Source organism: Bufo bufo, chromosome 4 (assembly GCF_905171765.1).
Source record: "Bufo bufo chromosome 4, aBufBuf1.1, whole genome shotgun sequence".
NCBI lineage: Eukaryota > Metazoa > Chordata > Amphibia > Anura > Bufonidae > Bufo > Bufo bufo.
The window spans coordinates 220022216-220050181 of record NC_053392.1 but is presented as its reverse complement, the minus strand read 5'-3'; the positions used below and the strand labels follow the sequence as shown (position 1 = coordinate 220050181).

At 41.9% G+C, this 27966-nt stretch overlaps 1 protein-coding gene across 1 annotated transcript; it reads right to left on the bottom strand.

The window, feature by feature from the left end:
- Positions 1-343: 343 nt before the first annotated feature.
- LOC120999119 (anosmin-1-like) lies at positions 344-27589 on the bottom strand. Its single transcript, XM_040429990.1, has 10 exons — positions 27153-27589; positions 23211-23258; positions 11440-11502; positions 7679-7886; positions 5023-5207; positions 3892-3997; positions 2321-2386; positions 1164-1369; positions 938-1073; positions 344-516 (listed from the first exon to the last, which is right to left on the bottom strand). Exons 1-10 carry the CDS (start codon positions 27480-27482, stop codon positions 344-346), a joined length of 1521 nt encoding a protein of 506 aa, XP_040285924.1. The 5' UTR covers positions 27483-27589.
- Positions 27590-27966: the final 377 nt, after the last annotated feature.

Here is a 27966-nt window from a genome sequence, read left to right as displayed (position 1 = left end):
AAATGAATCCAGCCAGCAAAGGAGGCAACATGGACAATCACAATACATTAGTAAGTGCCTTGTATGAACTTTCTCTACATGATAAATGCCTGAAGTCACACAACCCCTTTAACAAAGGGTAATGATATATACAGTATACTCTGTCTTCTAGTCAGTAACTCCTAGGATTCCCTAGCTGAAGGGTGCTGCTAGGTGAGTTATTAAAAACAGAGGATATTTCCAAATGGGCATAGGGGTGGTGTCATGGGACTAATGATATTACCTAGGCCAGGGGTCTCACTGGATTTAACATCCCAGTTCCCTATGTACTGCCCTGGTACTTTCTCATTTTAGCTGTTCTATGCTACAAAGTGGTGCAATAGATCTTACCTGACATTTGCTTCCAGAATAATTGTATTTTAATCTGACTATTGTGGTAAAAAGTAAATGCTTGTAAATCATGTTTACAACTTTTGTAAGATTTGTCTTGGTTGTCACATGGATTCAAAGTAGGATTCATGCTCCCTGGTCTTAAATCTGTAAAATAATAAAACAAAATGCTAGCTCAAAATATGTTCATCAGAGCTAATCCTTATATTGAACATATACATAATCCTAAGGGCTCATGCACATGACCGTATGTATTTTTCACGGATCCACAAAAAATACAGATGACGTCCGTGTGCATTCTGTATTTTGTGAAACGGAACAGCTGGCCCCTAATAGAACACTCCTATCCTTGTCTGTTATGTGGACAATAATAGACATGCTCTATTTTTTTCTGGAACGGACATGCGGACATATGGAAATAGAATGCACATGGAGTAACTTCAGTTTTTTTCCCCCCATTGAAATGAATAGTTCAGCATATGATCCGCAAATAAAACAGACACGGAAAGAAAATATGTTTGTGTGCATGAGCCTTCAGTGTAAAACCAGTCTTGGGGGTCGCTATCACCTTGCTCTCCAGTACTGAATATGAACTGTGCCTTTGGGCTCTTCAATCTTTTCTGTCCCCAATAGGATACAGCTTGAATTTTCATAAGATACTCAATGTCAGGTAGCAAGCCTTGTAGTGTAAATACAGTTTTTGCCTAAATTAAAAGATAACACAAAGGTGTTTGATATTAGAAGAGAAGAAATGGAATGTATGGAGTAAGGAACTGAAAACGAGCATTACATACCCCATCTGTTAAAACCCAACTCTCTGCCTTCCTCTTTGAAAGCACCTGTTCAGGTTTCTTAATGCTCCAGCATATTCTGTAATGATGAATTTTTAGGTCATGTTCTGGTGGCACAGCCCAGGTAATGTTCACTCTGACAGTGCCATCAAGGGCAACCGTTAGGTTATGTTTTCTAAGACTAGTGGGAGCAGTTGGTGGCAATGGATCTATAGAAAATCAAGAACGATGATACATTAAAATGTAATATGTAAAACAATATTCATATAGCAGCAGGGAATGGTAAAACATACTTTATAGTAGGGATAACAGAGGAATAGCACAACATACAAGATGCACCAGAATATTTATTTTATGGGTAATGCATGTCAGGAGAGGATTTCTGATAGGCCCTGTTGAACCCCTTAATGACATGTATCCATAACTATGATCTCATGGATGCTGGCATGAGATCATATTTCATATCATATTTTATTGTCATATTTCCTATCAAATAATTAATGTAGCATACTTCGTAGAACCCATCTTTTAAAGTTGGGGGTGAAGTATCTAACCAAAGCCTGGGAACTAGTATCTTGGCAGCTCTTAACAGGTGCTTGATAGCAGTTTTTGTATTATACAGATTGAGTAAGATAAGGTTAGGAGTCAAATTAATATCAGTTGAAAAGATGATATTTAAGGCCTTGTGGATGGCTTTCCATGTAATCCAGAGATAAGAAATAGAGCCAGTGTTTTTATGGCATCTCCGGCAAAGAGGAGAAATATAGTGGTTGACCCTATGTAACAATACCAGGGTTCTGTACCATCTGGTGATTACTTTGTAATTTAATTCTTGAATTCCAGTAGGGAGAGGCAACAAGAATTGATTGAGTCTGCTTGTATCCAATTGAATTATATGTTATCAAACTTTATCCTCCCTTTGATAACATATAATTCTATTAGATATATGCGCACACTTAGTTTATGGACAGGGCTCAATCACTTAAGGATACTATGCTAGCCTTATTGGCTTTATTATATAATTGAGCTTCATGTATGTTAGTCTACGTTTAGAACTTACAAGTATGTTTGTATTTATTTATATGGCCTTCTTAGCACATCCATTGTATCCAGTCACTATGTATTAATATTATCATATGTTATACTTCGTTATAGATTACCGTTGAGGAAGCTCCTGTTGGACCGAAACATCCAGTTTATGATATAGATTGTAGTATTCTCAAGCCCTATCATACAGATCTGGATCAGTTTTTGGATGTTGTTTTCAAAATAAAATAATACTTTAAATGCATGAATTATACAGGAGAAACTCGAAAAATTAGAATATAGAGCAAAGTTCATTTATTTCAGTAATGCAACTTAAAAGGTGAAACTAACATAGGAGATAGACTCATTACATGCAAAGCGAGATATTTCAAGCCTTTATTTGTTATAATTTGGATGATTATGGCTTACAGCTTATGAAAACCCAAAGTCACAATTTTGAGGAACCCTTTGCTCACGGGGTATGGATTAATTAGCTGACTAGAGTGTGACACTTTGAGCCTAGAATATTGAACCTTTTCACAATATTCTAATTTTAAGCTGCATTAATGCAATTCCTTTTAATTTGCATTACTGAAATAAATGGACTTTTGCACGATATTCTAATTTTTCAAGTTTCACCTGTACAGGGGTATTCTCAAGCATTGGGGGTATCCTGACCCTCATTGTTATAAGGCTGGCTCCATATATGGAGACAGCTATAGAGCAGAGCAGGGACTCCTAAACTATATGTGGAGTAAGAGCAGGGACTCCTTAAGCAGTCCCAGCTTGTCAATGTGCCTAATCCCTGTCCCTCTTCTGAACTTCCTGTTGAGTGTGTGAGGTCATGCAGGCGCATCTAACTGTTCTTTAGCCAAAGATGGAGAGGACTGGGAAAGGGAGAAAGTTCTTTTTTCTGCAAGATCTCTCCTAAAATGCTTATGGCAGCAGTTTGGGGAGCATTTTGTAGATCTAACTGTGTGTGCACTATAGATTAAATGTATTTGTGTGATTTATGTTTTCTTCAGGGTTTAGAGTCCCTTTAATCACATACAATGGTAAAACACAATGTTGTATGTTGTGCAAGAAGGTCGAATGACCTGTGAACTTGATTTCTCTGTAGCTGAAGGCTGTGTCATGCCAGAAGTAACAATGTACACAAAGTGTCAGCACTATTATTTTAAGAATAAATTAGAAAAGTAGACTATTTTAATGAAGTTCATGATCCTTAATGAATTTGACATAATATGCAGCACTTGCAGATTAAAATAGCCAGTGTGCACATAGTTAAAGGCAACATGTCTGTGGTGTGTATAAATTCCGCAAATATATATGAATTCACAATCCAGTATTCTTTACCTAAAGCATTTATCGAATCAGGTATTGTCATTCAAAATAATAGTGGAATCTCATACAGCCCAATATATCTTAAATTACTGTATATAAATGGCAAGGAACGTTTTTTTAACTCAAAGGAGAAGGTATAGACATAATTGTTTCCAGTACTATGAAAACATAATGTTACAAAATCTAAAGGTTAGTTTGTTCTTTACTTGTAGAGCAAGTTATAGATTTACCAATTCAGACTCTGGGGTTAGTTTCAGTTTATCATGTATTAAGCAAGCAAACTAGGGAAGCATTAGGTAACTTTACAATGCACATACTGTACGTATGTAGTTCTTACCTCTAGAGGAACAGACGTGCTTACTTGGTATGGTAAAACCTTGTGTTCCTTGCATATTGACTGCAGCCACCCGGAATTGGTACCATCTGCCTGGCCTTATGTCTCTCGTAAGAAAATGGGAAGCTACTGTCTGATAAACACAGAAGATAAGGAATGACATATTAGGGATTAATGAGGAAATTATATTGTTTGTATATGAAATTATCATTTTAGTTTTTTGCTGCAGTGCAGCAAGCTTTAGGTACTGTATACAATTTGACTGTCATTCAGCATTTGATCTTGGACTTGAATTACACAAAAGCCACATCAAAGTCACAGCTTCTAACAGTAGATACGGCTAGTGACATTTGAAGGATGATCTGAGCATATGTGTCCACCTCAGAGATGTTACTGAGGTGGACGGTGAAATAAGGACCAGAAGAAAGAGCAGAGCTATACAGATACATTTTATTGAATATCTTAGTGGCTATACTACATTTTTAATTGCATGCAATTGTAAAAAATATTCATATCTAGGTGCTGTTTTGAAAAACGTGGAATATTTTTTTATGGGACAAGCCTTTAATGATAAAAAATCAGATATCACTGAAGCTAAATGAAAGGCACGGCGTGCGGAAGGGAGAGGCTTGCCTGGGCAGCAAGTCTTCAATGTGCATCAAGGATATGCTCTCTGAACATTTGCTCACTGCATTTTTGTTTTTTCTCCATGCCTCGCTGCCATAACTTTTTTTTTTTTCCATTCACATAGCTGTATGAGGGCTTGTTTTTAACGGGACAAGTTGTTCTTTCTAATGGCACCATTTTATACTGCGTACAATGTAGTAGAAAACAAGATTTAGGTTCTCGTCTGTGGGCTCCTTATTTTAGAGAGCTGTTCTCTGCTTGCCACACTGAAATGGCATCAAAAAGTTGTCAAAAGCAGCTCTGCAGGATCAATGAGCCTAAAAGATTGGGTTTAATCCTGGAAAGCCACCATTTTGTTAGACAAAGAAATCCACATGTGACTGTCCTGTTGTCTCCATTATAGCTCACCAGATACAAGATTAGCAGCTCTCTAGGGTGTCTGTTAAAATCCCAGGTTTTGTGGCAAGTAAAAAAAACTAAACTTTGTTCTGTACATAGTAAGATGTTATGTTTTATGTATTCTGTACTGACCACAGTTATCGTCTGCCAGTTTGTGGACTGATCTTCACTAGGCTGGATGCCATAATTCCATCGTTTTTGCAGGACATATAATACGGGCTCTACAGATATGTTGAATCTAGATTTCCAAGTAATCTTCATAGTCCTGTTTAAGTACTCGTTAATTATGAATTCAGAATGAGGTTTCCAGGGGACACCTGTAAATTGGAGAACATGCACAATAACATTCCAAAATGTTTGCAGACACTATCACATAATAATACAGAGACACCCCCCCCCCCCCCCATGGCTTACAGCTTCTGTAAAAAGGGCAATAAATGACAAAAAGGGAAGGGATGCCCAACCTGCAGCCCTCTAGCTGTTGCAAAGCCACAACTGCCAGCATGTCCTAGGGGATGTAATACTGGGAGAGTCACTCATAGAGAAGGATTTGGGTGTCCTTGCAGGCAGAGCCTTACGATCCTCCGCATTCTCAGTAGCCAAGCGGAAAACTTCTAACGCTTGCACTTCACTAGCAGACACTATAGTCAAGCAAGAAAAAGCCAGCACCTGTGCTTTTGACCCATCAGTACCAACATGCTGACCCATTCTAATTAGATGGGCGTTCACACTACAGCACACAGCAAAGAGCAGAAGACTGGATGTTGTCATGTGACCACATTGTGGATCGGGAGATAGCATGCATTTAGGAAATTATAATACATTACAAAGTGAAAGATGGACAAACATTAGATTAAATAAAAGGAGATTGATAGAAATGTGAAAACTTGTTTAAAGGGGTTGTCCAATTAAAAAAAATTCCCTTAAGGCATCATATTGTGATAAAATAATAAAAGAAAGCATACTCACCTATTACATTCCTGCCCATTCCAGAACTGCCACTCTAATCTGAGAAGTAGTTCTATGGTATACTTACATACAGTATATATAACTGTTTCTATATACTGTAGAACCTTCTCCCTGCCTTCTATACTTACGGTCCATGAGCATTGACTGCAGGCTCTCCTGGATCTCCCTGGTGGCTTACTAGTTAGTGAGCTTGCCAGAAATACAGAGCACACATAGTGCTCATCATTGACAGTATTTGAGGTATTTCTATGATATGTAAGATCACTTATATGATATATCGCCACATAGGACAGAGGCAGAGAGGCCAGCAGCAGGATGGCTCTGCAGGTAAGTGTGAGCTGGGAGCATCTACAGCTTCAGTACTGAACTGACCTCTGAATACAGTTTAGAGACTTCTGAGCCATTTTTTAAAATAAAAAGGTACAAAATTAAGTAAACTGCAAAAATAATCATATACACATAAAAAAGTGCATTATTTTGAAGGATGGTCATGCAAACCAGAAAAACCCTTTAAAAGGTAACTGTCATGTTTTTATCAAAAAATCTATTTTAGCATATGTTACTGCTGCAGCAGCATTATGCATAAAGCAATCTTTAGTTTCTTCACATACCACTGTTTTTCTTGAGTTTTTCCCTTAGTTACGGCTGTTTAAACATTTACAATATAAGGACCTTCTCAAGATGGCTCCTCTGCCAGTTCTCTGAGGCCAAAACTGCTTTCCCTCACTTCCCATACACACTTGCTGTAGCCAGCAGCTCCCTGCCAGCCAATCAGATTGGATTACTGATAGACACGCCTCCTCACTCTGAAGCCTAATGCAGGCATGCAGTGTGAAAGACCTCCCCTGTGTCTTCTGTTTATACTAAAAGGAAGACAGACAAGCCCTAGAAACAGTCTTTTAAGGGAGCAGTGGAAAGGGACAGAGGACATTAATGTAAGCTGTTATTATCAGGTAATTACAGATCTTTTGACAATCATTGACAGACTAACTCAGGTATACATGGCCTAGCTCTAATAAAATAGCAAATTAAAAAAAATATATGACAGTTACCCTTTAAGTAAACCAACTAATTAGAAATCACAGCCAGTGAAAATAAAGATGTGTATGTCTAATGCTATGAGTATATAAAAGCTTATATACCTGGGGGGGGGGGGGGGGTGTTGATACCTTTATATTTTTAAAAGAGAATCTGTCACCAGGAATTACACTGTTAAAACAGGCACAATATATTGTTGGACTAGTTAGGCTGAATGTAATATCTTTCATTTAGTGAAATCTTTAATAGAAGTTAAGTGCACTAAGGGTGGGCCAAAACCACTGTATGCACCCTTCCCCTGCCAGCCGCTTCCTCTCCTTGATTGACAGGGTCAGGTTCCTGCATAGTCATCTCACCTGACCCTGTCAATGAAAAAAAGAGAAGGAAACAGGAGGTGCAAGGGTGCACACAGTGGCTTGGACCTGCCCTCTGTGTACTTACCTGCTCATTTGCACATGGATTAATTACATTACATTCAGCGTAGCTAGCCCTACAAGGAATTGTGTCTGGTTTAATGGCGAATTTCCTGGTGACAGATTAAATTTAAGCCAGTCTAAGCCAGCTGCCTTCAACTTCTTTAATGCTGGAAATCCCCTTTAAATGATAGCACAGTGTGGACAGCAGTACAATGAGGGCACACACATTATATTTGCTGGCCAATTACAAATATACTCTTTACGGGAGAATGTGTGGCAGCAAACCCTGTAATTAAAGGCCTGCATGTATTGTAATCCTATTTTATGTAAAACTGCTAGTAAAGTTGAGTTAAACAATAATGTACCTTTATACGTATTGACTGGAACCTGGCAGGTGACCCCACATCCATTGGCACAACACTTCTTGGAACCAGGACAGTCTGTGTCTCCACTGCAGCTCAGTACACAGGCAGCTGCAAACCCAGATGCTCTATGTGGTGGTGGACAGTGACCCTGCTTCATGGCTTGCAGAGATTTCAGAAACTCACAGCTGGCTATGCACTCATGTCTGCTCTGTAGAAGAACACAGTACTGGTCAGGAATTATTTTATAAAATGATAACTAGATACATCTCTGCTTGGATTTGTTCTGAACAGTGTGTCATATTTTAGGATCTATTCATGTTCCATGTATCCTTCTTAATGGCATGATTAACTTTTCAAAAACTTTTGATATGTCATAGAGACATTCAAAAGTTGAGATTGGTGGAGGTCTGAGTGCTGAGACCCCCCACCAATTGCTAAAATGCAGAGAAGCGCACGCTTTCTCTCTCTCCTGGCCTCAGTGACAGAATCTAGGTGGCCCCATAAACTTCTATGGAGCCCGTCTCGTGCAGTGAGGAGAGAGAGCCTGATACGTACACACTTCTCTCCCCTCATTCTAGGGATTGATATCTGATCGGTGGTGTTCCACCAATGATCAGCTGTTTGAAGAGGCTGCGGCACTCTGCTGTTTACTGCAACCTCCTCACAGCATACTATACACTGATATGTGCAGCTGAGGCCCGATCACTTGAAAAGGACTGAGCTGTGCCTAGCGATGTGACCAATGAACATGTCATCACTGGCCTAGGAAGATACCATGGTGCTCAATGGCGGGCGTGCCTGGAGTCAGACCACCTCAAATCAGATATTTATGACCTATCCTCTGGATTGGCAGGGGTCGGATACCTGGGACCCATCCTGATCAGCTGTGGAGGGAGTGGCTCTCCGGTTAGTGCCACGGCCTCTTATCACAGCTCAGCCCCATTCATTTGAATGGGACCAAGCTGCACCAAGGCCACATGACCGATGTATGTGACACCATTGGCCTAGGAAGAGGCCTCGGATAGGTTGTCAATATCAAAATCCCGGAAACCCCTTTAGTGTATTCACATTTCAAATTCAGTTTTTCAGGAAACTTTTAATTTACTGGATCTATAATCTATACGATTCTGGACCCTCCCTAACTATGAGAATTAGTTTCAAATCACAGTTAATTTGGATTATTTCCCAGTTTTTACTTTATGGGTGTTCACTACAGAAGAAGCTGCTTCTATAAGGCTCACTGGTGTTTAAATTGGCACTCCATATACTGTAAATGTGTAAAATATAGATTTTCTGTTATGGTGGTCAAGGATAGCTCAACCTTTTTAGAAGTTCCTTTTGTATGTTAAAAACAGTGAGAAAAACAGTGCTGCTAATGGGTTAAAATGTTTGTTCCAATAAATGACTTTTATAAAATATTAAATTGTCACTTCGTCATTTCAGGCAATTTTTCAGAACGAGTTGCAATGTGAACGTACATGAGCGAAAAACACTATTTCTCCCTGTTATATGACTTAGAGTATTTTCACACTAGCGTTTAAGTTTTCCGGTAATGAGATCCGTCATAGGGGATCAATACCGGAAAAAAACGCTTCCCTTTTGTCCCCATTTATTGTCAATAGGGACAAAATGTAACTGAACAGAACGGAATGCTCCAAAATGCATTCTGTTCCATTTAGTTGCGTTTCCAGACCGACCGGAGAGCAAACTGCAACATGTTGTATTTTGCTTTCCGTCCTGGGAAACTGATCAAGACGGATCCGTCATGACCCCCAATGCAAGTCAATGCGGACGGATCCGTTTTCTCTGACACAATTTGCCACAATAGAAAACGGATCCGTCCTCCATTGACTTTCAATGGAGTTAATGACGGATCCCTCTTGGCAATGTTAAAGATGTGTTAAAGATAATACAACCGGATCCGTTCATAATGGATGAAGATGGTTGTATTATCAGTAACAGAAGCGTTTTTGCTGCATCCGGTTTTTCCTGTCTAATCTGTCTATAATTCTCAGTTTTTTAGAGCTAGTGGGTAGAAATCAGGGGGAATATGTCTGTCCATACACCACACAATGAGACTTGGGATCCTCCTCCTAGCTCTCTGTAGTACACCCTCAGAAGTAGCAGCAGTAATGGAGGACATTTTACAGCAGAACTAATCAATTTAGGTGTGAATCCAGCAGAGAAACCCCTCCCTTCTCTTCCTCCTCCCCTCATTATAAACTAAGTAATCTGATCCTTCATTAGGCAGGCAGGCATCTTCACTGAAGATAGATCCGAGCAATGAATTGTGAGTTAGTGGAGAGAAGAGGGTAGCCTTGAGTGGAGTCTGATAAAAGGACAAGGAGAGCTATATAAAAAAAGTGGCAGAGAGCAACATCAAATAATACCCTTTGTGACAGAGTATATTGACATAAAGATAAATTGGAGGTGCTCAACCTATGCTGTGATCAGCCACAACTATAAAGGACAAGGACATTTTCTCTGGTAGGATATATTACACACTTTCTTATATTCACCTGTACTATTCATTTAGGAGAAAAAATAAATATAAAGTTACTCTTTAAAATTCTAATTGCTCTTGGATCCAGCTACTGGAACCCCAAAAATAGCAAGAAAGAGGCCAAGACCAGTGCCAATTTCTGCCACAGGTCAATGAGAGCTATGGAAAATTATATTCATTATCATACAGCATACTGTATATGCATATACAGTGATATCTCTTTTTGATGAAAAATTATCTTCTAGGAGGTAGTAATTTTAAAGAAGACAATACAAACGAAGAAAGGGAGGATTGAAAATCTGTCTCAGAAAAATCTTGATAGAATGGGAGTAGTCTTCTGAAAGAGCTGGTGTTTCAGAGAGCTGTAACACTTTTTTTTAATTAAGGCTACTTTCACACTAGCGTTAAAGTTTTCCGGTATTGAGTTCCGTCATAGGGGCTCAATACCGGAAAAAAAACGCTTCAGTTATGTCCCAATGCATTCTGAATGGAAAGCAATCCGTTCAGTATGCATCAGGATGTCTTCAGTTCAGTCCCTTTTACGGTATTTGGCCAGGGAAAATACTGCAGCATGCTGTGGTATTTTCTCCGGTCAAAATTCCGGAACACTTGCCAGATTGCCAAATCCGGCATTAATTTCCATTGAAATGTATTAATGCCGGATCCGGTACTAAGTTTTCCAGAAAAACGGATCTTGTTTCCCAGTGTGCGCAAGCGCAGACCTCTAATCTGTGAAAAAGATAAATACCGGGTCAGTTTTTCCGAATGACAGCGGGGAGACGGATCTGTTATTGCAATGCATTTGTCAGACGGATCCGGAAACAAATGATATCCGTTTGCATACGGATTTCCGGTTCCAGCAACAGAACTTCTTCTAGCGCTAGTGTGAAAGTACCCTAAGATTAAATAATCAAAGGGTTTGTCTCACTTCAGCAAATGGCATTTATCATGTAGACAAAGCTAATACAAGACACTAATGTATTGTGAATGTCTATAACCCCTGGAAACGAGCAGTGTATAATGTGATGGTAAAATGAAGCCAGCAAAGGAGGCAATATAGATAATAATAATACATTAGTAAGTGCCTTGTATTAACTTTCTCTACGTGATAAATGCCATTTGCTGAAGTGAGACAACCCCTTTAAGAAAACATGGAACATTAATCCATCACCACTGTCAACAACTACCTTCATGTAGCTACAGCTGTTATAAGTTGTCACAATAAATGTTCATTTTGCACAAAAAAATGTATTTTTACCTCACATTTCCTAAGGCATTGTTTTGACATAACATCCCACTCACTCATACATGGTTGCATACACTGAAAAAAAAAAGAAATTTGCAGTAGTCAGAAGATGAAAAACAATATTTTACCCTGTTACTATTATAACTGAGACAGATTATTTCCTACGCTTCCTTAATATCCAGCCGTAGCTGAATGACTCTGAATGAGATCTTCAATTGAATAAGATGATTTTAATAAAGATGTAATGTAAATGAGTATGATCAAAGTTTTCCCCATCAATCTGCACTCAATACCCCATAATGAAAAATTTTAAATAGAATTTTAGAAATGTTTGCAAATTTATTAAAAAGCAAAAACTAAAACTTTGCATAGACATAAGTAGACAGACTCTTTGCTTTGACACTTGAAATTTAGCTCGGGGGCCTCCCATTTCTCATATTCATCTTTGAGATGTTTCTACACCTTGATTGGAGTCCACCTGTGGTAAATTCAGTTCATTGGACATGTTTTGGAAAGATATATCCCTGTCTATATTCAGGGCCGTCTTTAATATTGATTGGACCCTGGTCAAGAATTTACTTGAGCCCCCTGGATCCCGCCTTCCCAGACCCTAGCATGCAATCACACCCTCCACCACCACACACACAGAGAAAAAAAAAAAGTAATATATATATAATATAGCTTACAGTGAATTACTGTAAATACTTACAGTTCTGAAGACTCCAGGAGGCTCAGAATCAGTGCTCTGGGCAGCTGTGCTCAGGGCTGGAAGTGGGCACCGCTCTGCAGTTTAGGAAGGAGACGGGGCTCGGCTCACCCTAGAGTTGCAGTGCCTCCACATGACGTCACGGTGCGGCATACGCAAAGGGCAGGGGAGGTTGGGAGGAGGAGCAAGCAAGTGCCATATTTTTCACCCTATAAGACGCACCGGCCCATAAGACGCACCTAAGTTTTAGAGGAGGACAATAAGAATTTTTTTTTTCCATTACACCTCAGGTCAGACCAGCAATTAGACCCCCAATGTTAATCAGACCTCAGCTGACAGCCCCAATCAGACCCCCAATGTTAATAAGACCCTCAATCAGATCTCATATCAGCCCCCCAGTGCCATATATTAGCCCCCAATGCCATATATCAGCCCACCAGCCTCATGTATCAGCCCCCCAATGCCATGTATAAGCCCCCAGTCTCATGTATCAGCCACCTAGTCTCATGTATCAGCCCCCCAGCCTCATGTATAAGCCCCCCAGCCTCATATATCAGCCCCCAGCCTCATGTATCATCCCCAGCCTCATAGCCCCCCAGCCTCCTATATTAGCTTCCCAGCCTCATGTATCAGCCCCCCCAGCCTCATGTATCAGCCCCCCCAGCCTCATGTATCAGCCCCCCCAGCCTCATGTATCAGCCCCCCCAGCCTCATGTATCAGCCCCCCAGCCTCATATATAAAATAAATAAACAACTTACCTCTCCTGCTCCTGGCCGCCGCTGCTCCTCTCTCTCTTATTCCTGGTCCTCAGCTGTCGGCTGTGAAGGCTGCGCACAGCGTGAGGTCATGCTTTGCGCAACCACTGCACAGCCGAGGACCAGGAAGCGGTAAGTACAGAGCTTTCACCGCTTCCAGGTCCTCCGGTACTAATCAGTGCTTCCATAATGGAAGTGATGATTAGTATTCACCCCATAAGACGCAGGGGCATTTTCCCCCCACTTATGGGGGAGAAAAAGTGTCTCAAGGGACGAAAAAAATTATTTGTGGGCAGTGGCCAGCGTGGCTCAAGAGGCAGCTGCCTTGGGCCTCCCAGGAGCAACTGGGCCCGGGACAGCTGCTCCTTTTGCCCTGCGTTAAAGACGGCCCTATCTATATTAGGTCTCACAGCTGACAATGCATATCAGATCAAAAACGAAGCCAAGAGGAGGAAAGAGCTGCCTGTAGAGATCAGAGAAAGGATTGTGTGGAGGCACAGATCTGGAGAAAGGTGCAACATTTTTTAGCTTCACTGGAAATTCCCCACAGTGGCCTCCATAATTCTTAAATGGAAGAAGTTTGGAACAACCAGGACTCTTCCTAGAGATGGCTGCCCCACCAAACTAATCAGGGAAAAAGGGCCTTGGTAAGAAAGGTGACCAAGAACATAATGGACACTCTGCTAAACTCCAAAGATCCCCTGTGCAGGTGAGAGAAACCATCAGAAGGTCAACCATCACTAGAAAATAATGTACGAAATAGCCAGCTCACCCTTTTTGTACTTGACACTCTGAATCTCATCATGTGTTCAAACGCTCAATACTGAAGAAAAAAAAGTGTTGTATCCGGCGTGCAATAAAATCTTCATAACTTATTTCCATATATTGAAATTCAAGTTCAATACCACTCCTATTAACACTCCAGTTCCAACACGTTTCAACCGCACTGTGTGGTCTTACTCATGGCATGGAATGACGTACAGTGCAGGCTTTAGCAATTAAATTACAACACGTGACTTGAAAACCGGTGCAGAAAGCAAACAAGATTAACCACTTCAGCCCCCAGTGCTTAAACACCCTGAAAGACCAGGCCACTTTTTACACTTCTGACCTACACTACTTTCACCGTTTATTGCTCGGTCATGCAACTTACCACCCAAATGAATTTTACCTCCTTTTCTTCTCACTAATAGAGCTTTCATTTGGTGGTATTTCATTGCTGCTGACATTTTTTGTTATTAATCGAAATTTAACGATTTTTTTGCAAAAAAATGACATTTTTCACTTTCAGTTGTAAAATTTTGCAAAAAAAAACGACATCCATATAGAAATTTTGCTCTAAATTTATAGTTCTACATGTCTTTGATAAAAAAAAAATGTTTGGGTAAAAAAAAAATGGTTTGGGTAAAAGTTATAGCGTTTACAAACTATGGTACAAAAATGTGAATTTCCGCTTTTTGAAGCAGCTCTGACTTTCTGAGCACCTGTCATGTTTGCTGAGGTTCTACAATGGCCAGACAGTACAAACACCCCACAAATGACCCCATTTCGGAAAGTACACACCCTAAGGTATTCGCTGATGGGCATAGTGAGTTCATAGAACTTTTTATTTTTTGTCACAAGTTAGCGGAAAATGATCATTTTTTTTTTTCTTACAAAGTCTCATATTCCACTAACTTGTGACAAAAAATAAAAACTTCCATGAACTCACTATGCCCATCACGAAATACCTTGGGGTCTCTTCTTTCCAAAATGGGGTCACTTGTGGGGTAGTTATACTGCCCTGGCATTCTAGGGGCCCAAATGTGTGGTAAGGAGTTTGAAATCAAATTCTGTAAAAAATGACCTGTGAAATCCGAAAGGTGCTCTTTGGAATATGGGCCCCTTTGCCCACCTAGGCTGCAAAAAAGTGTCACACATCTGGTATCCCCGTACTCAGGAGAAGGTGGGGAATGTGTTTTGGGGTGTCATTTTACATATACCCATGCTGGGTGAGATAAATATCTTGGTCAAATGCCAACTTTGTATAAAAAAATGGGCATAGTGAGTTCATGGAAGTTTTTATTTTTTGTCACAAGTTAGTGGAATATGAGACTTTGTATGGAAAAAAAAAAAAAAAAAATCATCATTTTCCACTAACTTGTGACAAAAAATAAAAAATTCTAGGAACTCGCCATGCCCCTCACGGAATACCTTGGGGTGTCTTCTTTCCAAAATGGGGTCACTTGTGGGGTAGTTATACTGCCCTGGCATTTTCCAGGGGCCCTAATGTGTGGTAAGTAGGTAAATGACCTGTGAAATCCTAAAGGTGCTCTTTGGAATATGGGCCCCTTTGCCCACCTAGGCTGCAAAAAAGTGTCACACATGTGGTATCACCGTATTCAGGAGAAGTTGGGGAATGTGTTTTGGGGTGTCATTTTACATATACCCTTGCTGGGTGAGAGAAATATCTTGGCAAAAGACAACTTTTCCCATTTTTTTATACAAAGTTGGCATTTGACCAAGATATTTCTCTCACCCAGCATGGGTATATGTAAAATGACACCCCAAAACACATTCCCCACCTTCTCCTGAGTACAGCAATACCAGATGTGTGACACTTTTTTGCAGCCTAGGTGGGCAAAGGGGCCCATATTCCAAAGAGCACCTTTCGGATTTCACAGGTCATTTTTTACAGAATTTGATTTCAAACTCCTTAGTGGAATATGAGACTTTGTAAGAAAAAAAAAAAAAAATTCCACTAACTTGGGCCAAAAAAATGTCTGAATGGAGCCTTACAGAGGGGTGATCAATGACAGGGGGGGTGATCAATGACAGGGGTGGTGATCAATGACAGGGGGGGTGATCAATGACAGGGGGGGTGATCAATGACAGGGGGGTGATCAGGGAGTCTATATGGGGTGATCACCACAGTCATTGATCACGCCCCTGTAAGGCTTCATTCAGACGTCCGGATGCGTTTTGCGGATCGGATCCATCTATCAGTGCATCCGTAAAAATCATGCGGACATCTGAATGGAGCTTTACAGGGGGGTGATCAGGGAGTCAATATGGGGTGATCACCACAGTCATTGATCATGCCCCTGTAAGGCTTCATTCAGATGTCCGGATGCGTTTTGCGGATCCGATCCATCTATCAGTGCATCCGTAAAAATCATGCGGACATCTGAATGGAGCTTTACAGGGGGGTAATCAATGACAGGGGGGTGATTACCACAGTCATTGATCATGCCCCTGTAAGGCTTCATTCAGACGTCCGGATGCGTTTTGCGGATCGGATCCATCTATCAGTGCATCCGTAAAAATCATGCGGACATCTGAATGGAGCTTTACAGGGGGGTGATCAGGGAGTCTATATGGGGTGATCACCACAGTCATTGATCATGCCCCTGTAAGGCTTCATTCAGACGTCCGGATGCGTTTTGCGGATCGGATCCATCTATCAGTGCATCCGTAAAAATCATGCGGACATCTGAATGGAGCTTTACAGGGGGGTGATCAGGGAGTCTATATGGGGTGATCACCACAGTCATTGATCATGCCCCTGTAAGGCTTCATTCAGACGTCCGGATGCGTTTTGCGGATCCGATCCATCTATCAGTGGATCCGTAAAAATCATGCGGACGTCTGAATGGAGCTTTACAGGGGGGTAATCAATGACAAGGGGGTGATCAGGGAGTCTATATGGGGTGATCACCACAGTCATTGATCACGCCCCTGTAAGGCTTCATTCAGACGTCCGGATGCGTTTTGCGGATGCGATCCATCTATCAGTGGATCCGTAAAAATCATGCGGACATCTGAATGGAGCTTTACAGGGGGTTGATCAATGACAGGGGGGTAATCAATGACAGGGGGTGATCAGGGAGTCTATATGGGGTGATCAGGGGTGATCAGGGGCTAATAAGGGGTTAATAAGTGACGGGGGGGGGGTGTAGTGTAGTGTAGTGGTGCTTGGTGCTACTTTACTGAGCTACCTGTGTCCTCTGGTGGTCGATCCAAACAAAGGGGACCACCAGAGGACCAGGTAGCAGGTATATTAGACGCTGTTATCAAAACAGCGTCTAATATACCTGTTAGGGGTTAAAAAAAACACATCTCCAGCCTGCCAGCGAACGATCGCCGCTGGCAGGCTGGAGATCAACTCTCTTACCTTCCGTTCCTGTGAGCGCGCGCGCCTGTGTGCGCGCGTTCACAGGAAATCTCGGCCATCGCGAGATGACGCATATATGCGTGACTCTGCGCAGGGCTGCCACCTCTGGAACGCGATCCTGCGTTAGGCGGTCCGGAGGTGGTTAAAGGGGTTCTCCAGGCTTTTTCTATTGTTGACCTGTCCTATAGGTATAGGCCTTAGAATATATGTTAGTGATTATCCACCATGGATAACCTCTAACTTTGAATCTGTTATGTATCTTGTGTGCCTCTATTTTAAAGCTTCAGTCTGTACTACAGTTTTTTTCCGTCTTATATAATTTCTCCTATACGGATGGCCTGTACTGTGTGTTTAGCCTGTTTAACCTGTGCCATGTGTCAACAACATGTTGATTCACAGAGACCTGGGACCCCCAGAGCCAGTCATGGAGTGATGGAGATGGAACCCAGCAGCGGGGACCAGGTAAGTACGAACCCCACCATGGGTCTGCCACTATGAAGGGATCTGTTAACAAAAAGTTTAAAGTTGATATTAGGGAAAGCTTAATGGAGCAAAGTACAGAGATATTACATAGTGACATAGTAACATAGTTTATAAGGCTGAAAAAAGACATCTGTCCATCTACTTCAACCTGTTATCCTGCAAGTTGATCCAGAGGAAGGCAAAAATACCCCTATGAGGTAGAAGTCAATTTTCCTCACTTTAGGGGAAAAAATTCCTTCCCGACTCCAATCAGGCAATAAAAAAACTCCCTGGATCAACGACCCCTCTCTAGTAGCTATAGCCTGTAATATTATTACGCTCCAGAAATACATCCAGGCCCCTCTTGAATTATTTTATTGTACTCACCATCACCACCTCCTCAGGCAGAGAGTTCCATAGTCTCACTGCTCTTCTATGTTTGTGTACAAACCTTCTTTCCTCCAGATGCAGAGGATGTCCCCTCGTCACAGTCACAGTCCTATGGATGAATAGATGATGGGAGAGATCCCTGTAGTGACCCCTGATATATTTATACATAGTTATTAGGTCTCCCCTTAATCTTTCTGGGTACTGTAGTTTACCACTTCCAGTTATTACTTTAGTTGCCCTCCTCTGAACCCTCTCTAGCTCTGCTATGTCTGCCTTGTTCACAGGAGCACAGAATTGTACACAGTACTCCATGTGTGGCCTGACTAGTGATTTGTAAAGTGGCAGGACTATGTTCTCGTCACGGGCATCTATGCCCCATTTGATGCAACACATTATCTCATTGGCCTTGGCAGCAGCTGCCTGACACCAGTTTCTACAGCTTTGCTGTCCACTAAAATTCCTAGGTCCTTTTCCATGTCAGTGTTACCGAGTGTTTTACCATTTAGTATGTACTGGTGACTTGCATTATTCCTTCCCATGTGCATAACCTTACATTTGTCAGTGTTAAACCTCATCTGCCACTTCTCTGCCCAAGCCTCCAATATATCCAGATCCTTCTGTAGTAGTATACTGTCCTCTTCCGTGTTAATTACTTTACACAGTTTAGTGTCCTCTGCAAAGATTTTTATTTTACTGTGCAAGTCTTCTACAAGTTTATTAATAAATATATTGAAGAGAATAGGGCCCAATACTGACCCCTGTGGTACCCCACTAGTAACAATGACCCAATTTGAGTGTGTACCGTTAATAACCACCCTCTGTTTTCTATCACTGAGCCAGGTACTTACCCACATACAGACATTTTCTCCCCGTCCAAGCATTCTCATTTTATATACTAACTTTTTATGTGGTACAGTGTCAAATGCTTTGGAGAAGTCAAGATATAAATAGCCTCTCTTAGTTGGCTAAATTTGGCTTTTTTGAAGTTTGGTATTTTTGTTCCTCCCTGAAGAAACATTCTTTTAAATGACAATTGGAATCTGTTGTTCTGTCAGGTCTATTGGTTAGTACTAAGTTCAATATGGCTGTCCCTCTAGTCGGGTCCTGAACCAGTTGGGAAAGGTAATTGTCTTTGGTTGTTGCCAAGAACCTGTTTCCTTTATGAGATGTACAGCTTTCAGTTTCCCAGTCTATATCTGGGTAGTTGAAGTCCCCCATAATAACCACCTCATTATGATTTGCCGCCTTGTCTATCTCGTTTAGTAGTAGATTTTCTGTGGACTCTGGTATATTAGGTGGCTTATAATAAACTCCTATTAGTAATTTATTATTGTTTTTACCTCCATGTATTTGTACACACAGTGACTCCACATGTTCATGTCCCTCACTTATATCTTCCCAGAGTGTGGGCTTTAAACACTACTTTACATAAAGGCAAACCCACTCCCCTCCCCAGTTTAGACGATCATTTCAAAACAGACCATAACCCTGTACGTTCATCACCCAGTCATAGCTATCATCCAGCTTAATGAAAACTTGATCCAGAGTGCTCTAGACCTCAGACTAGGTTGAAAGTTTACCTTCAAACAAGACAATGATAAGCACACAGCGAAGACAACACAGGAGTAGCTTACGGACAACTTTGTGAGTGTTCGTGAATGGCCCAGCCAGATCCCTGACTTGAACCCAATCGAACATCTCTGGAGAGTCCTAAAAATAACTTTACACCGACGGGCCTCATCCAACCTGACAGAGCTTAAGGGATCTGCAAGGAATGGCATAAAATTGCCAAATCCAGGTGTGTAAATCTTGTAGCATCATACCCAAGAAGACTGGAGGCTGTAATCACTGACAAAGATGCCTCAACTAAGTACTGAGTAAGGGTTCTGAATACTTATGTCAATGCAAGATTTTCCTTTTTAATAAATTAGCATTTCAGATTATAAAAAATAGCTAAACACAAAAATGATTCAGCTGAAGTAGAGCCTAAAATAGAAGAGTATTTTTTTTAAATAGGATTCTCCCATTGTTCAATTCATGCACCACGACAAGTCTCCTTGATTCACTTTGTTGTGATAACCCTTTTTCATGTCACTGGGGGTCTAAGAAAAGCTGTAGTCACTGAAGCTAAAAAGAAGACCTTGGGTAAAATTCTGAGCATGTCAACCTCCAGTGGACTTTTGTATATAATGTCCATTAATACTCATTAGAGCAGATGCTTTTTTCATCCAGAATACATTACCCCCATAACGAAAAATGATCTGGGGATTGAAAGCTGATTTTTTCACATTAAAGGATGTTTCCAAGTGTTTAAAACCGATGACCTGTCCTCAGGATAGGTCATCAGGATCTGATTGGTGGGGGTTTGACTCCCAGCACCCCTGCCGGTCCACTGGTTGCAGAAGCCACACTGCTATGGTGAGCACAGTGGTCTCCTTGCAGTTTGCCAAGCACAGCACCATACATTGACTAGCAGCTATGCTTGTTATTGCAGCTCAGCCCCATTCACTTCGATGGGACTGAGCTGCACCTAGACCATGTGACCAATGAACATGACGTCACTGGCCTAGGTAGCACTAACCAGAGCACCTCAGTCTATTCAAACAGCTGATCGGTGAGGGTGCCAGGAGTCAGACTGCCACAATCAGATATTGATGACCTGCCCTGAGGATAGCTCATCAGTATTAAGCTCTTGGACAACTACTTTAATGTTCATAAGTACACATCTGGTCAGACACTTGTAACGTCTGCACTAGGAGCAGCAATTACAGCCATTAATCAGTCCATCATGTGTCTTTCTTTACATTCAGCACATCTTGCCAGAGGACGTAGTGACAATATAAAGCTTTCTGAGGGCTCTCCAATAGTGCTTGTACCAGAATATACATGATGTATATGTAGTGTCTGAGGGCCAGTGTTGACAGGCATCCAATCAAACATTATTAAAAAAAAGAACTTCGTGAGTTAATAGAGGTGGTTGCAAGTTCTGTGTTCCTCATCTCTTGGCCAGAGAGGAAGTGGTTATAATGAGCGTCTTTCACTCTGAAAGACCTGCCATACCATGCATTACACAGAGAACCCAATGATTTCAATGGACTCTGTGTATGGGTTCATGCACACGACCGTTGTGCATTACGCATTTTGCAGAACGGAACAGCTGTCCCATAGAATAGTCCTACACTTGTCTGTTATACGGACAATAATAGAACATGTTCTATTTTTATGCTGCATAGCCATAAAGACACAGAATGCACAGTCATTTCTATTGTTTTTGTGGCCCAATTGAAAAGAATGGTTCTGCATACGGGCTGCAAAAAAAAACTGGAACAGACACAGAAAAAAATACATTTGTGTGCATGAGACTTAATGCTTAATCTCTCTTGTGGTGGTGCTGCAGGGAAATGAAATACTTCCTACAAGGTTTACCCATACATTAGAGATGATCACGGGGGAAGAGGGTCCCCAAGTAGGGATTTCCAATGTAGACCACCTCTTTTCAGGAACACAAAAATGTTTCTTTCTTGCCTCCCACATTCACAGTATCTTTATATACCTATCTGTATCTATATTACTTTTTACGATTTTTAATTTGATACATTGCTTTAAAATTTTTAATTTATTGCCTTTTTGCACTTTAAAAAGTTTCTATAGTTTATATAATATACCATAGAATATAATATAGACTTAATATAGGCCATCAATATTAGACTGGTCGGGGTCTAACTTTTAGCATATCTGCCAATCAGCTGTTTGAAGGGGTCGCAGAGTTAATTTTTTTCATTGGTACTAGATTGTTCATAGTACTAAATGCTGTACTTTTAGTACATATTCACTTAAACTGGAAAAAGCTGCAGAACCCTGCACTGTTGCAATTATACATTTAGTTTACCTAATCATAGGTCATCAATATCTGATTAGTGGGGATCTGACTCCTGGTACCCCTGCCAATCACTTGTTTAAAGATTCTATGATCCATTGTATAGCAGCTGTACTTGGTATTGCAGTTCAGCCCCATTTACTTAAAGGGGTTGTGTCACTTCAGCAACTGGCATTTGTCATGTAGAGAAAGTTAATACAAGCCACTTACTAATGTATTGTTATTATCCATATTGCCTCCTTTGCCGGCTAGATTCATTTTTCCATCACATTATACACTGCTTGTTTCCATGGTTATGACCACCCTGAAATCCAGCAGCGGTGGTCGTGCTTGCACACTATAGGAAAAAGCGCCAGCCTCTCTGGTGGCTGGGACCATGAGAACGCACATAGGCTAGTGCTTTTTCTTATATTGTGCAAGCACAACCACTGATGATGGATTGGAAACGAGCCATGTGATGGAAAAATGAATCCAGCCAGCAAAGGAAGCAATATGGACAATCACAATACATTAGTAAGTGACTTGTATTTACTTTCTCTATAATAAATGCTATTTTCTGAAGTGACACTACCCCTTTAAAGGGGTTGTCTCATCTCAGACAATGGGGCCAGCGGTGGGACTAGCACCTACATGGAGAACGGAACCCCCGAATGTGGTGGAGGGCACACTGTGCATGCGCAGCCGTCCTCCATTCATTTCTATGGGGCCACCGAAAATAGCCGAGCTCTGGCTCAGCTACTTCCATCGAGCGCATAGAAGTGAATGGGAGCTGTGGCTGGTCATGGGCGGTGCATTCCCATTCACTTCTATGGGGAGAGCGTCTGGTGATGGCTGGACTGAAGTCCTCCAGCCACCACTTTGCGGGTCTCCGTTTAGGAGATAGGTGCAGGTCCCATCGGTGGGAACTGCACCTATCAGACAATATGAGCATATCCTAGCGATATGCCCCGATTATCTCAGACAATGGGACTGAACTGCGCCTGGGTCATGTGACCAATGAATGTGACCTTACTGGATCGGGGTAAGCTGAGAGGAGGCCGTGGCACTCACTGGAGCGCCATAGCCACATAAAACAGCTGATGGGCAGGGGTACTGGGACCCACACCAATCAGATACTGATTACCTATTCTGAAGACAGTTATCAGTATAAAACACTCAGAAAAGACCTTTAAACTGTAATCTAATGTCTTACTGCTTTATGACATTGCATTACTGCCTATCCATAAATAGTGGTCAGGTAGTCTGTTTTGGCATGTTTCGGCAGGATTACTGGACAGATCTAGAGGCCTCTGTTAGACCCCTGTCTGGCAGTGTATAATTGCTGGCCCTGGCAAACAGAACGTCATAGAGCTGAGTGCACCAGCATTTCATTGTGCATAAAACTGCAGACCACTAATCTAAAAATGTGTAATATTGTATAGATAGTTGGAGTTACATACTTGTGAGCACCGCCGCTTATTCCCACACCATGTCAAGATGTCATCATTCTAGAAAAAAAAGAGCAGAGAGGATACATAACCATATATGAGCTTCATTTCATACAATAAGACTATAACCATTATAGTGTTCACATTGAGTTTGCAGGACCAGATATCTTTTATTCATAGCTCTTTGCCCTTTCCTAGCAAGTGTATCAGTTCGTGAGAGGCAGGTGACATGAATGCCACATTATTTCTAAACATTTGCAGTAATCAGCCATAACATTAAAGCCATCAGCAGAGAAAGTGGCTAGCATGGATTTCACAATGCCACCTGTCAAGGGATGGGAATTATTGGTCAGCGAGCAGTCGGTTTTTGAAGCTTCAAGCATCTGAGTGACAGATAAGGCCAAGATGTGACGGAGAGAGAGATGATTGGGTTAGAGAATCTCCAAAATGTCAGGTCTTGTAGGGAGGAACCTGGCCTGATGAATAACACTTTCTTTTACTCCATTTGGACGTCTGGGTCACATACTTGAGGAAGAGCTGGTACAGGATGCATTGGTAGAAGACAAGCTGACAAAGGCAATATGATACTCGGACAATGTTCTGCTAGAAAAGCTTGGATCCAGACAGTTAAAGAGAATTCATCATCATGGAAGTGCAATTTAGTATGCAGAAAACATATTATAAAGCAGGAGGAGCTGAGCAGATTGATATATAGTTTTATTGGAAAAGATTCAGTAAAACTTGTAATTTATACATTTAGACCTGTGCTGTCTCCATGCTTAGGAGTCATGTGGGCAGTACTACGCACTGATTGACAGCCTTCAATGTATGCTTAGTCATGCAGAGCTGGCTATCAATCACTGAGTAGGACCGCCCACATGACTCTGGAATATAATGCAAGTTATATTGAATCTCTTCCCATAAAACTGCTCAGTAACGTGCCCCTGCTCTATAACATGCTGCCTGAAGATTACTCTGCATTTTCATGGTGACACATTTCCTTTAGGCTTCATGCACACAACCGTTTTTTTTTTGCCGTCCGCAAAAATGGGTTCCGTAGTTCCGTGATCCGTGTCCGTTTTTTCTTCCGTGGGTCTTCCTTGATTTTTGGAGGATCCACGGACATGAAGGAAAAAGTCGTTTTGGTGTCCGCCTGGCCGTGCGGAGCCAAACAGATCCGTCCTGACTTACAATGCAAGTCAATGGGGACGGATCAGTTTGACGTTGACACAATATGGTGCAATTGCAAACGGATCCGTCCCCCATTGACTTTCAATGTAAAGTCAGGAGTCCCTATTAATATACCATCGGATCGGAGTTTTCTCCAATCAGATGGTATATTTTAACTTGAAGTGTCCCCATCACCATGGGAACGCCTCTATGTTAGAATATACCATCGGATTTGAGTTAGATCGTCAAAACTCAGATCCGACAGTATATTCTAACACAGAGGCGTTCCCATAGTGATGGGGACGCTTCAAGTTAGAATATACTAAGAACTGTATACATGACTGCCCCCTGCTGCCTGGCAGCACCCGATCTCTTACAGGGGGCTGTGATCAGCACAATTAACCCCTCAGGTGCCGCACCTGAGGGGTTAATTGTGCGTATCATAGCCCCCTGTAAGAGATCAGGTGCTGCCAGGCAGGAGGGGCAGACCCCCCTCCGTCCCCAGTTTTAAATTCATTGGTGGCCAGTGCGGCCCCCCTCCCTCCCTCCCTCCCCTGTATTACATTCATTGGTGGCCAGTGCAGCCCCCCTCCCTCCCCTGTATTACATTCATTGGTGGCCAGTGCGGCCCACCCTCCCTCCCTCCCCTGTATTACATTCATTGGTGGCCAGTGCGGCCCCCCCTTCCTCCCTCCCCTGTATTACATTCATTGGTGGCCAGTGCGGCTCCCCCTCCCTCCCTCCCCTGTATTACATTCATTGGTGGCCAGTGCGGCCTCCCCTCTCACCCCCCTCCTAATTAAAATCCCCCCCATCATTGGTGGCAGCGGAGAGTTCCGATCGGAGTCCCAGTTTAATCGCTGGGACTCCGATCGGTAACCATGGCAACCAGGACGCTACTGCAGTCCTGGCTGCCATGGTTACTTAGCAATTTTAGAAGCATTATACTTACCTGCGCTGTCTGTGACCGGCCGGGCGCTCCTCCCTACTGGTAAGTGAAAGGTCTGTGCGGCGCATTGCTTATAGCACAGACCTGTCACTTAGATCTGAAAAAGCTTTTATGCAGATGGATCTGCGGATCCGTCTGTGTGAAAGTAGCCTACGGACACGGATCACGGACGCGGATGACAATCTTGTCTGCATCCGTGTTTTTCACGGACCCATTGACTTGAATGGGTCCGTGAACCGTTGTCCGTCAAAAAAAATAGGACAGGTCCTATTTTTCTGACGGACAGGAAACACGGATTACGGACGCGGATGATCAACGGTGCATTTTCAGAGTTTTCAACTGACCCATTGAAAGTCAATGGGTCCGCAGAAAATCACGGAAAACGAAACAACGGACACGGATGCACACAACGGTCGTGTGCATGAGGCCTTAGTATGGATTTTACTTTGACTCATACCAACTACCTGAATACTACCTGAAGATTGTTGCAGACCAAGTACACCCCTTTTGGCAACTATATTCTCTAATGGCAGTGGCCTCTTTCAGCAAGATATCGCGGCTTGGCACTCTGCAAACATTGTTCAGGAATGGTCTAAGGAACTTAAAGGAGTTGTCTCACCTGAGACATTGGTCACATATCACTAGGATATGCCATCAATGTCAGACATGAGACCCACACTTATCTCTAGAACTGAGCTCCTAAAGTGCACATGTGCAGCCGCCCTCCTTTAATTTCTATGGGGGCGCCAATAATAACTGAGCGGCGTGCTTGGCTATCTTCAGAAGTACCACAGAAATGAATGGAGAGCATAACGCGCAAGCACAGCCAGTGCTCCATTCACTTCTATAACTGCTGGAAATAGCTGAGCCAGCACTTAGCTATTTTCAGCTCGCCCATAGAAATGAATGGAAGGCGGCTGCGCATGCGCGGCAAGCTCTTAATCACTTTGAGAGCTCTTTTCTAGATATAAGTGCAGGTTCCAGAGGTGGGACCCACACCTATCTGACATTGGTGGCATACCCTAGCTACATGCGACCAATGTCTAAGATGAGACAATCCCTTTAACAAGAGTTCAAGGTGTTGACTTGACCTCCAAATTTTCCAGATGTCAATTGGATTGAGGTCAGTTGACAGCACAGAAACTGAAGCATAGGCAGGGTGCAGGCCTACCACAGCAGTAGGGTATATTGCATCTTGTTTTTGCTTGTCCCTCCCATGATACCATGGGGCACATAAGATTTTTTGTATACCATTTACAATTCTGTCAGTTGCTGCTTGGTTCCTGCTTAGAAGTAAATTAAAAAGTGTCACATTTTATGTAACTGTCAGAACTGGCAAAATTAAAGGGGTTGTGCAATGGCATAATATTTATTACTTATCCTCAGGATATGTCATCAATATCAGATAGGACAAGCACAAGCACCGCAAACGTTTCATACAGTTGATCATCTGGGAATCGGACTCCTGCTGATCTGATATTGATAATCTATGCTGAGGATAGGCATCAATATTATGCCACTGCAAAACCCCTTTAAAGATCTTTGCTGAGAAGGACCTGAGGAGCAACTAACAGAATTATGAATGGAATGGGGCATATCTCGGTGAGACAAACTAGGATATATAGTGGTTTTACAACCACAACATTTCTAAACTGGGAGAGGAGAATGCCACTGCAATTATTCAAAAGTAATAGGAAATATAAAGGAAGGACATAGACTTCTTCCTGATGGATCCACTTCTGTATTTGGCTGAAGGAACTCCATCAAACTTGCAGTGGCATGTAAAAAACAAAATTCTGTGTGTGAAACAATCATAAAGCACTTGATCCAGTTACCTGTAGGCTGGTGAAGGTGGCAGACATCTGTGTGGCATGCAGTGTCAGGCATCGTGAGGTGCATCTGGCCAGTATTATTTTCTTATCAGTGTCTCCTCCATTCTTCTCCACTTTCTTGCCTGCAGCTGCAACCATAATGCCAGAAAGCAGGAACAGTACAAAGTTACTGTTGAGTAAATTCTTGGCCATGGTCAGAGGTGAATTCAACTCCTTCCCAGTGCTATTCTGCGTTTGTATTATTCTGCAAGCAATGTTTCTGAGAGGGTGATCCTTGCCAAAAGGACACTCCCCCCAGGAAGTCTCCCCCAACTTCAAACAAGACCCCACCATGATCTACAGTGCAGAATTTGAGATGTATCCCCTGCTGATCTGTGATTGCTACATGTGGGATCTGCATTGCATGATGTCAGACGAGGTGACAGAGCATTTCTCCTGTTACATTGCTTTGTCTTACAAAGTGGTTATGCCAGGAGAGGTCATATAAGTGGCCGACATGTAATGCACTTAAAACTTGAAGTCTTGTCTTTGTGGCTGGATTGAGAGGACATACAAAGAGTCACAATTTAATTTAAAAAAAATGTGATCTTTGAATATTTTTTTTTTGCTTTGTATTTATTCACTTTTTGGTGTTATCTTATATCGCTAGATGTTGAAGCGCATGGACATATTTATCAAACATTAGAAAAATAGATATTGCGTATATTTTTGCCCTTAACGACCAGTTGCTTTTCAGCTTTTTTATGCTTGTGCTGTTCTAGAACTTAAAAAAAGGTCTGCTATTAAAGTGATTTTTGCATTTTTTAGAACTGTAGCT

Excerpts from the sequence above, each read along its gene's own strand:
- LOC120999119 (XM_040429990.1), bottom strand. The coding sequence starts at position 27,482 with ATGGTGGGGTCTTGTTTGAAGTTGGGGGAGACTTCCTGGGGGGAGTGT. Across the intron at positions 7,887-11,439 it reads AATGCCTTAGGAAATGTGAG|AGCAGACATGAGTGCATAGC; the intron begins GTAAAAATACAT and ends GTTCTTCTACAG. Across the intron at positions 5,208-7,678 it reads TCCAGTCAATACGTATAAAG|GTGTCCCCTGGAAACCTCAT; the intron begins GTACATTATTGT and ends TCCAATTTACAG.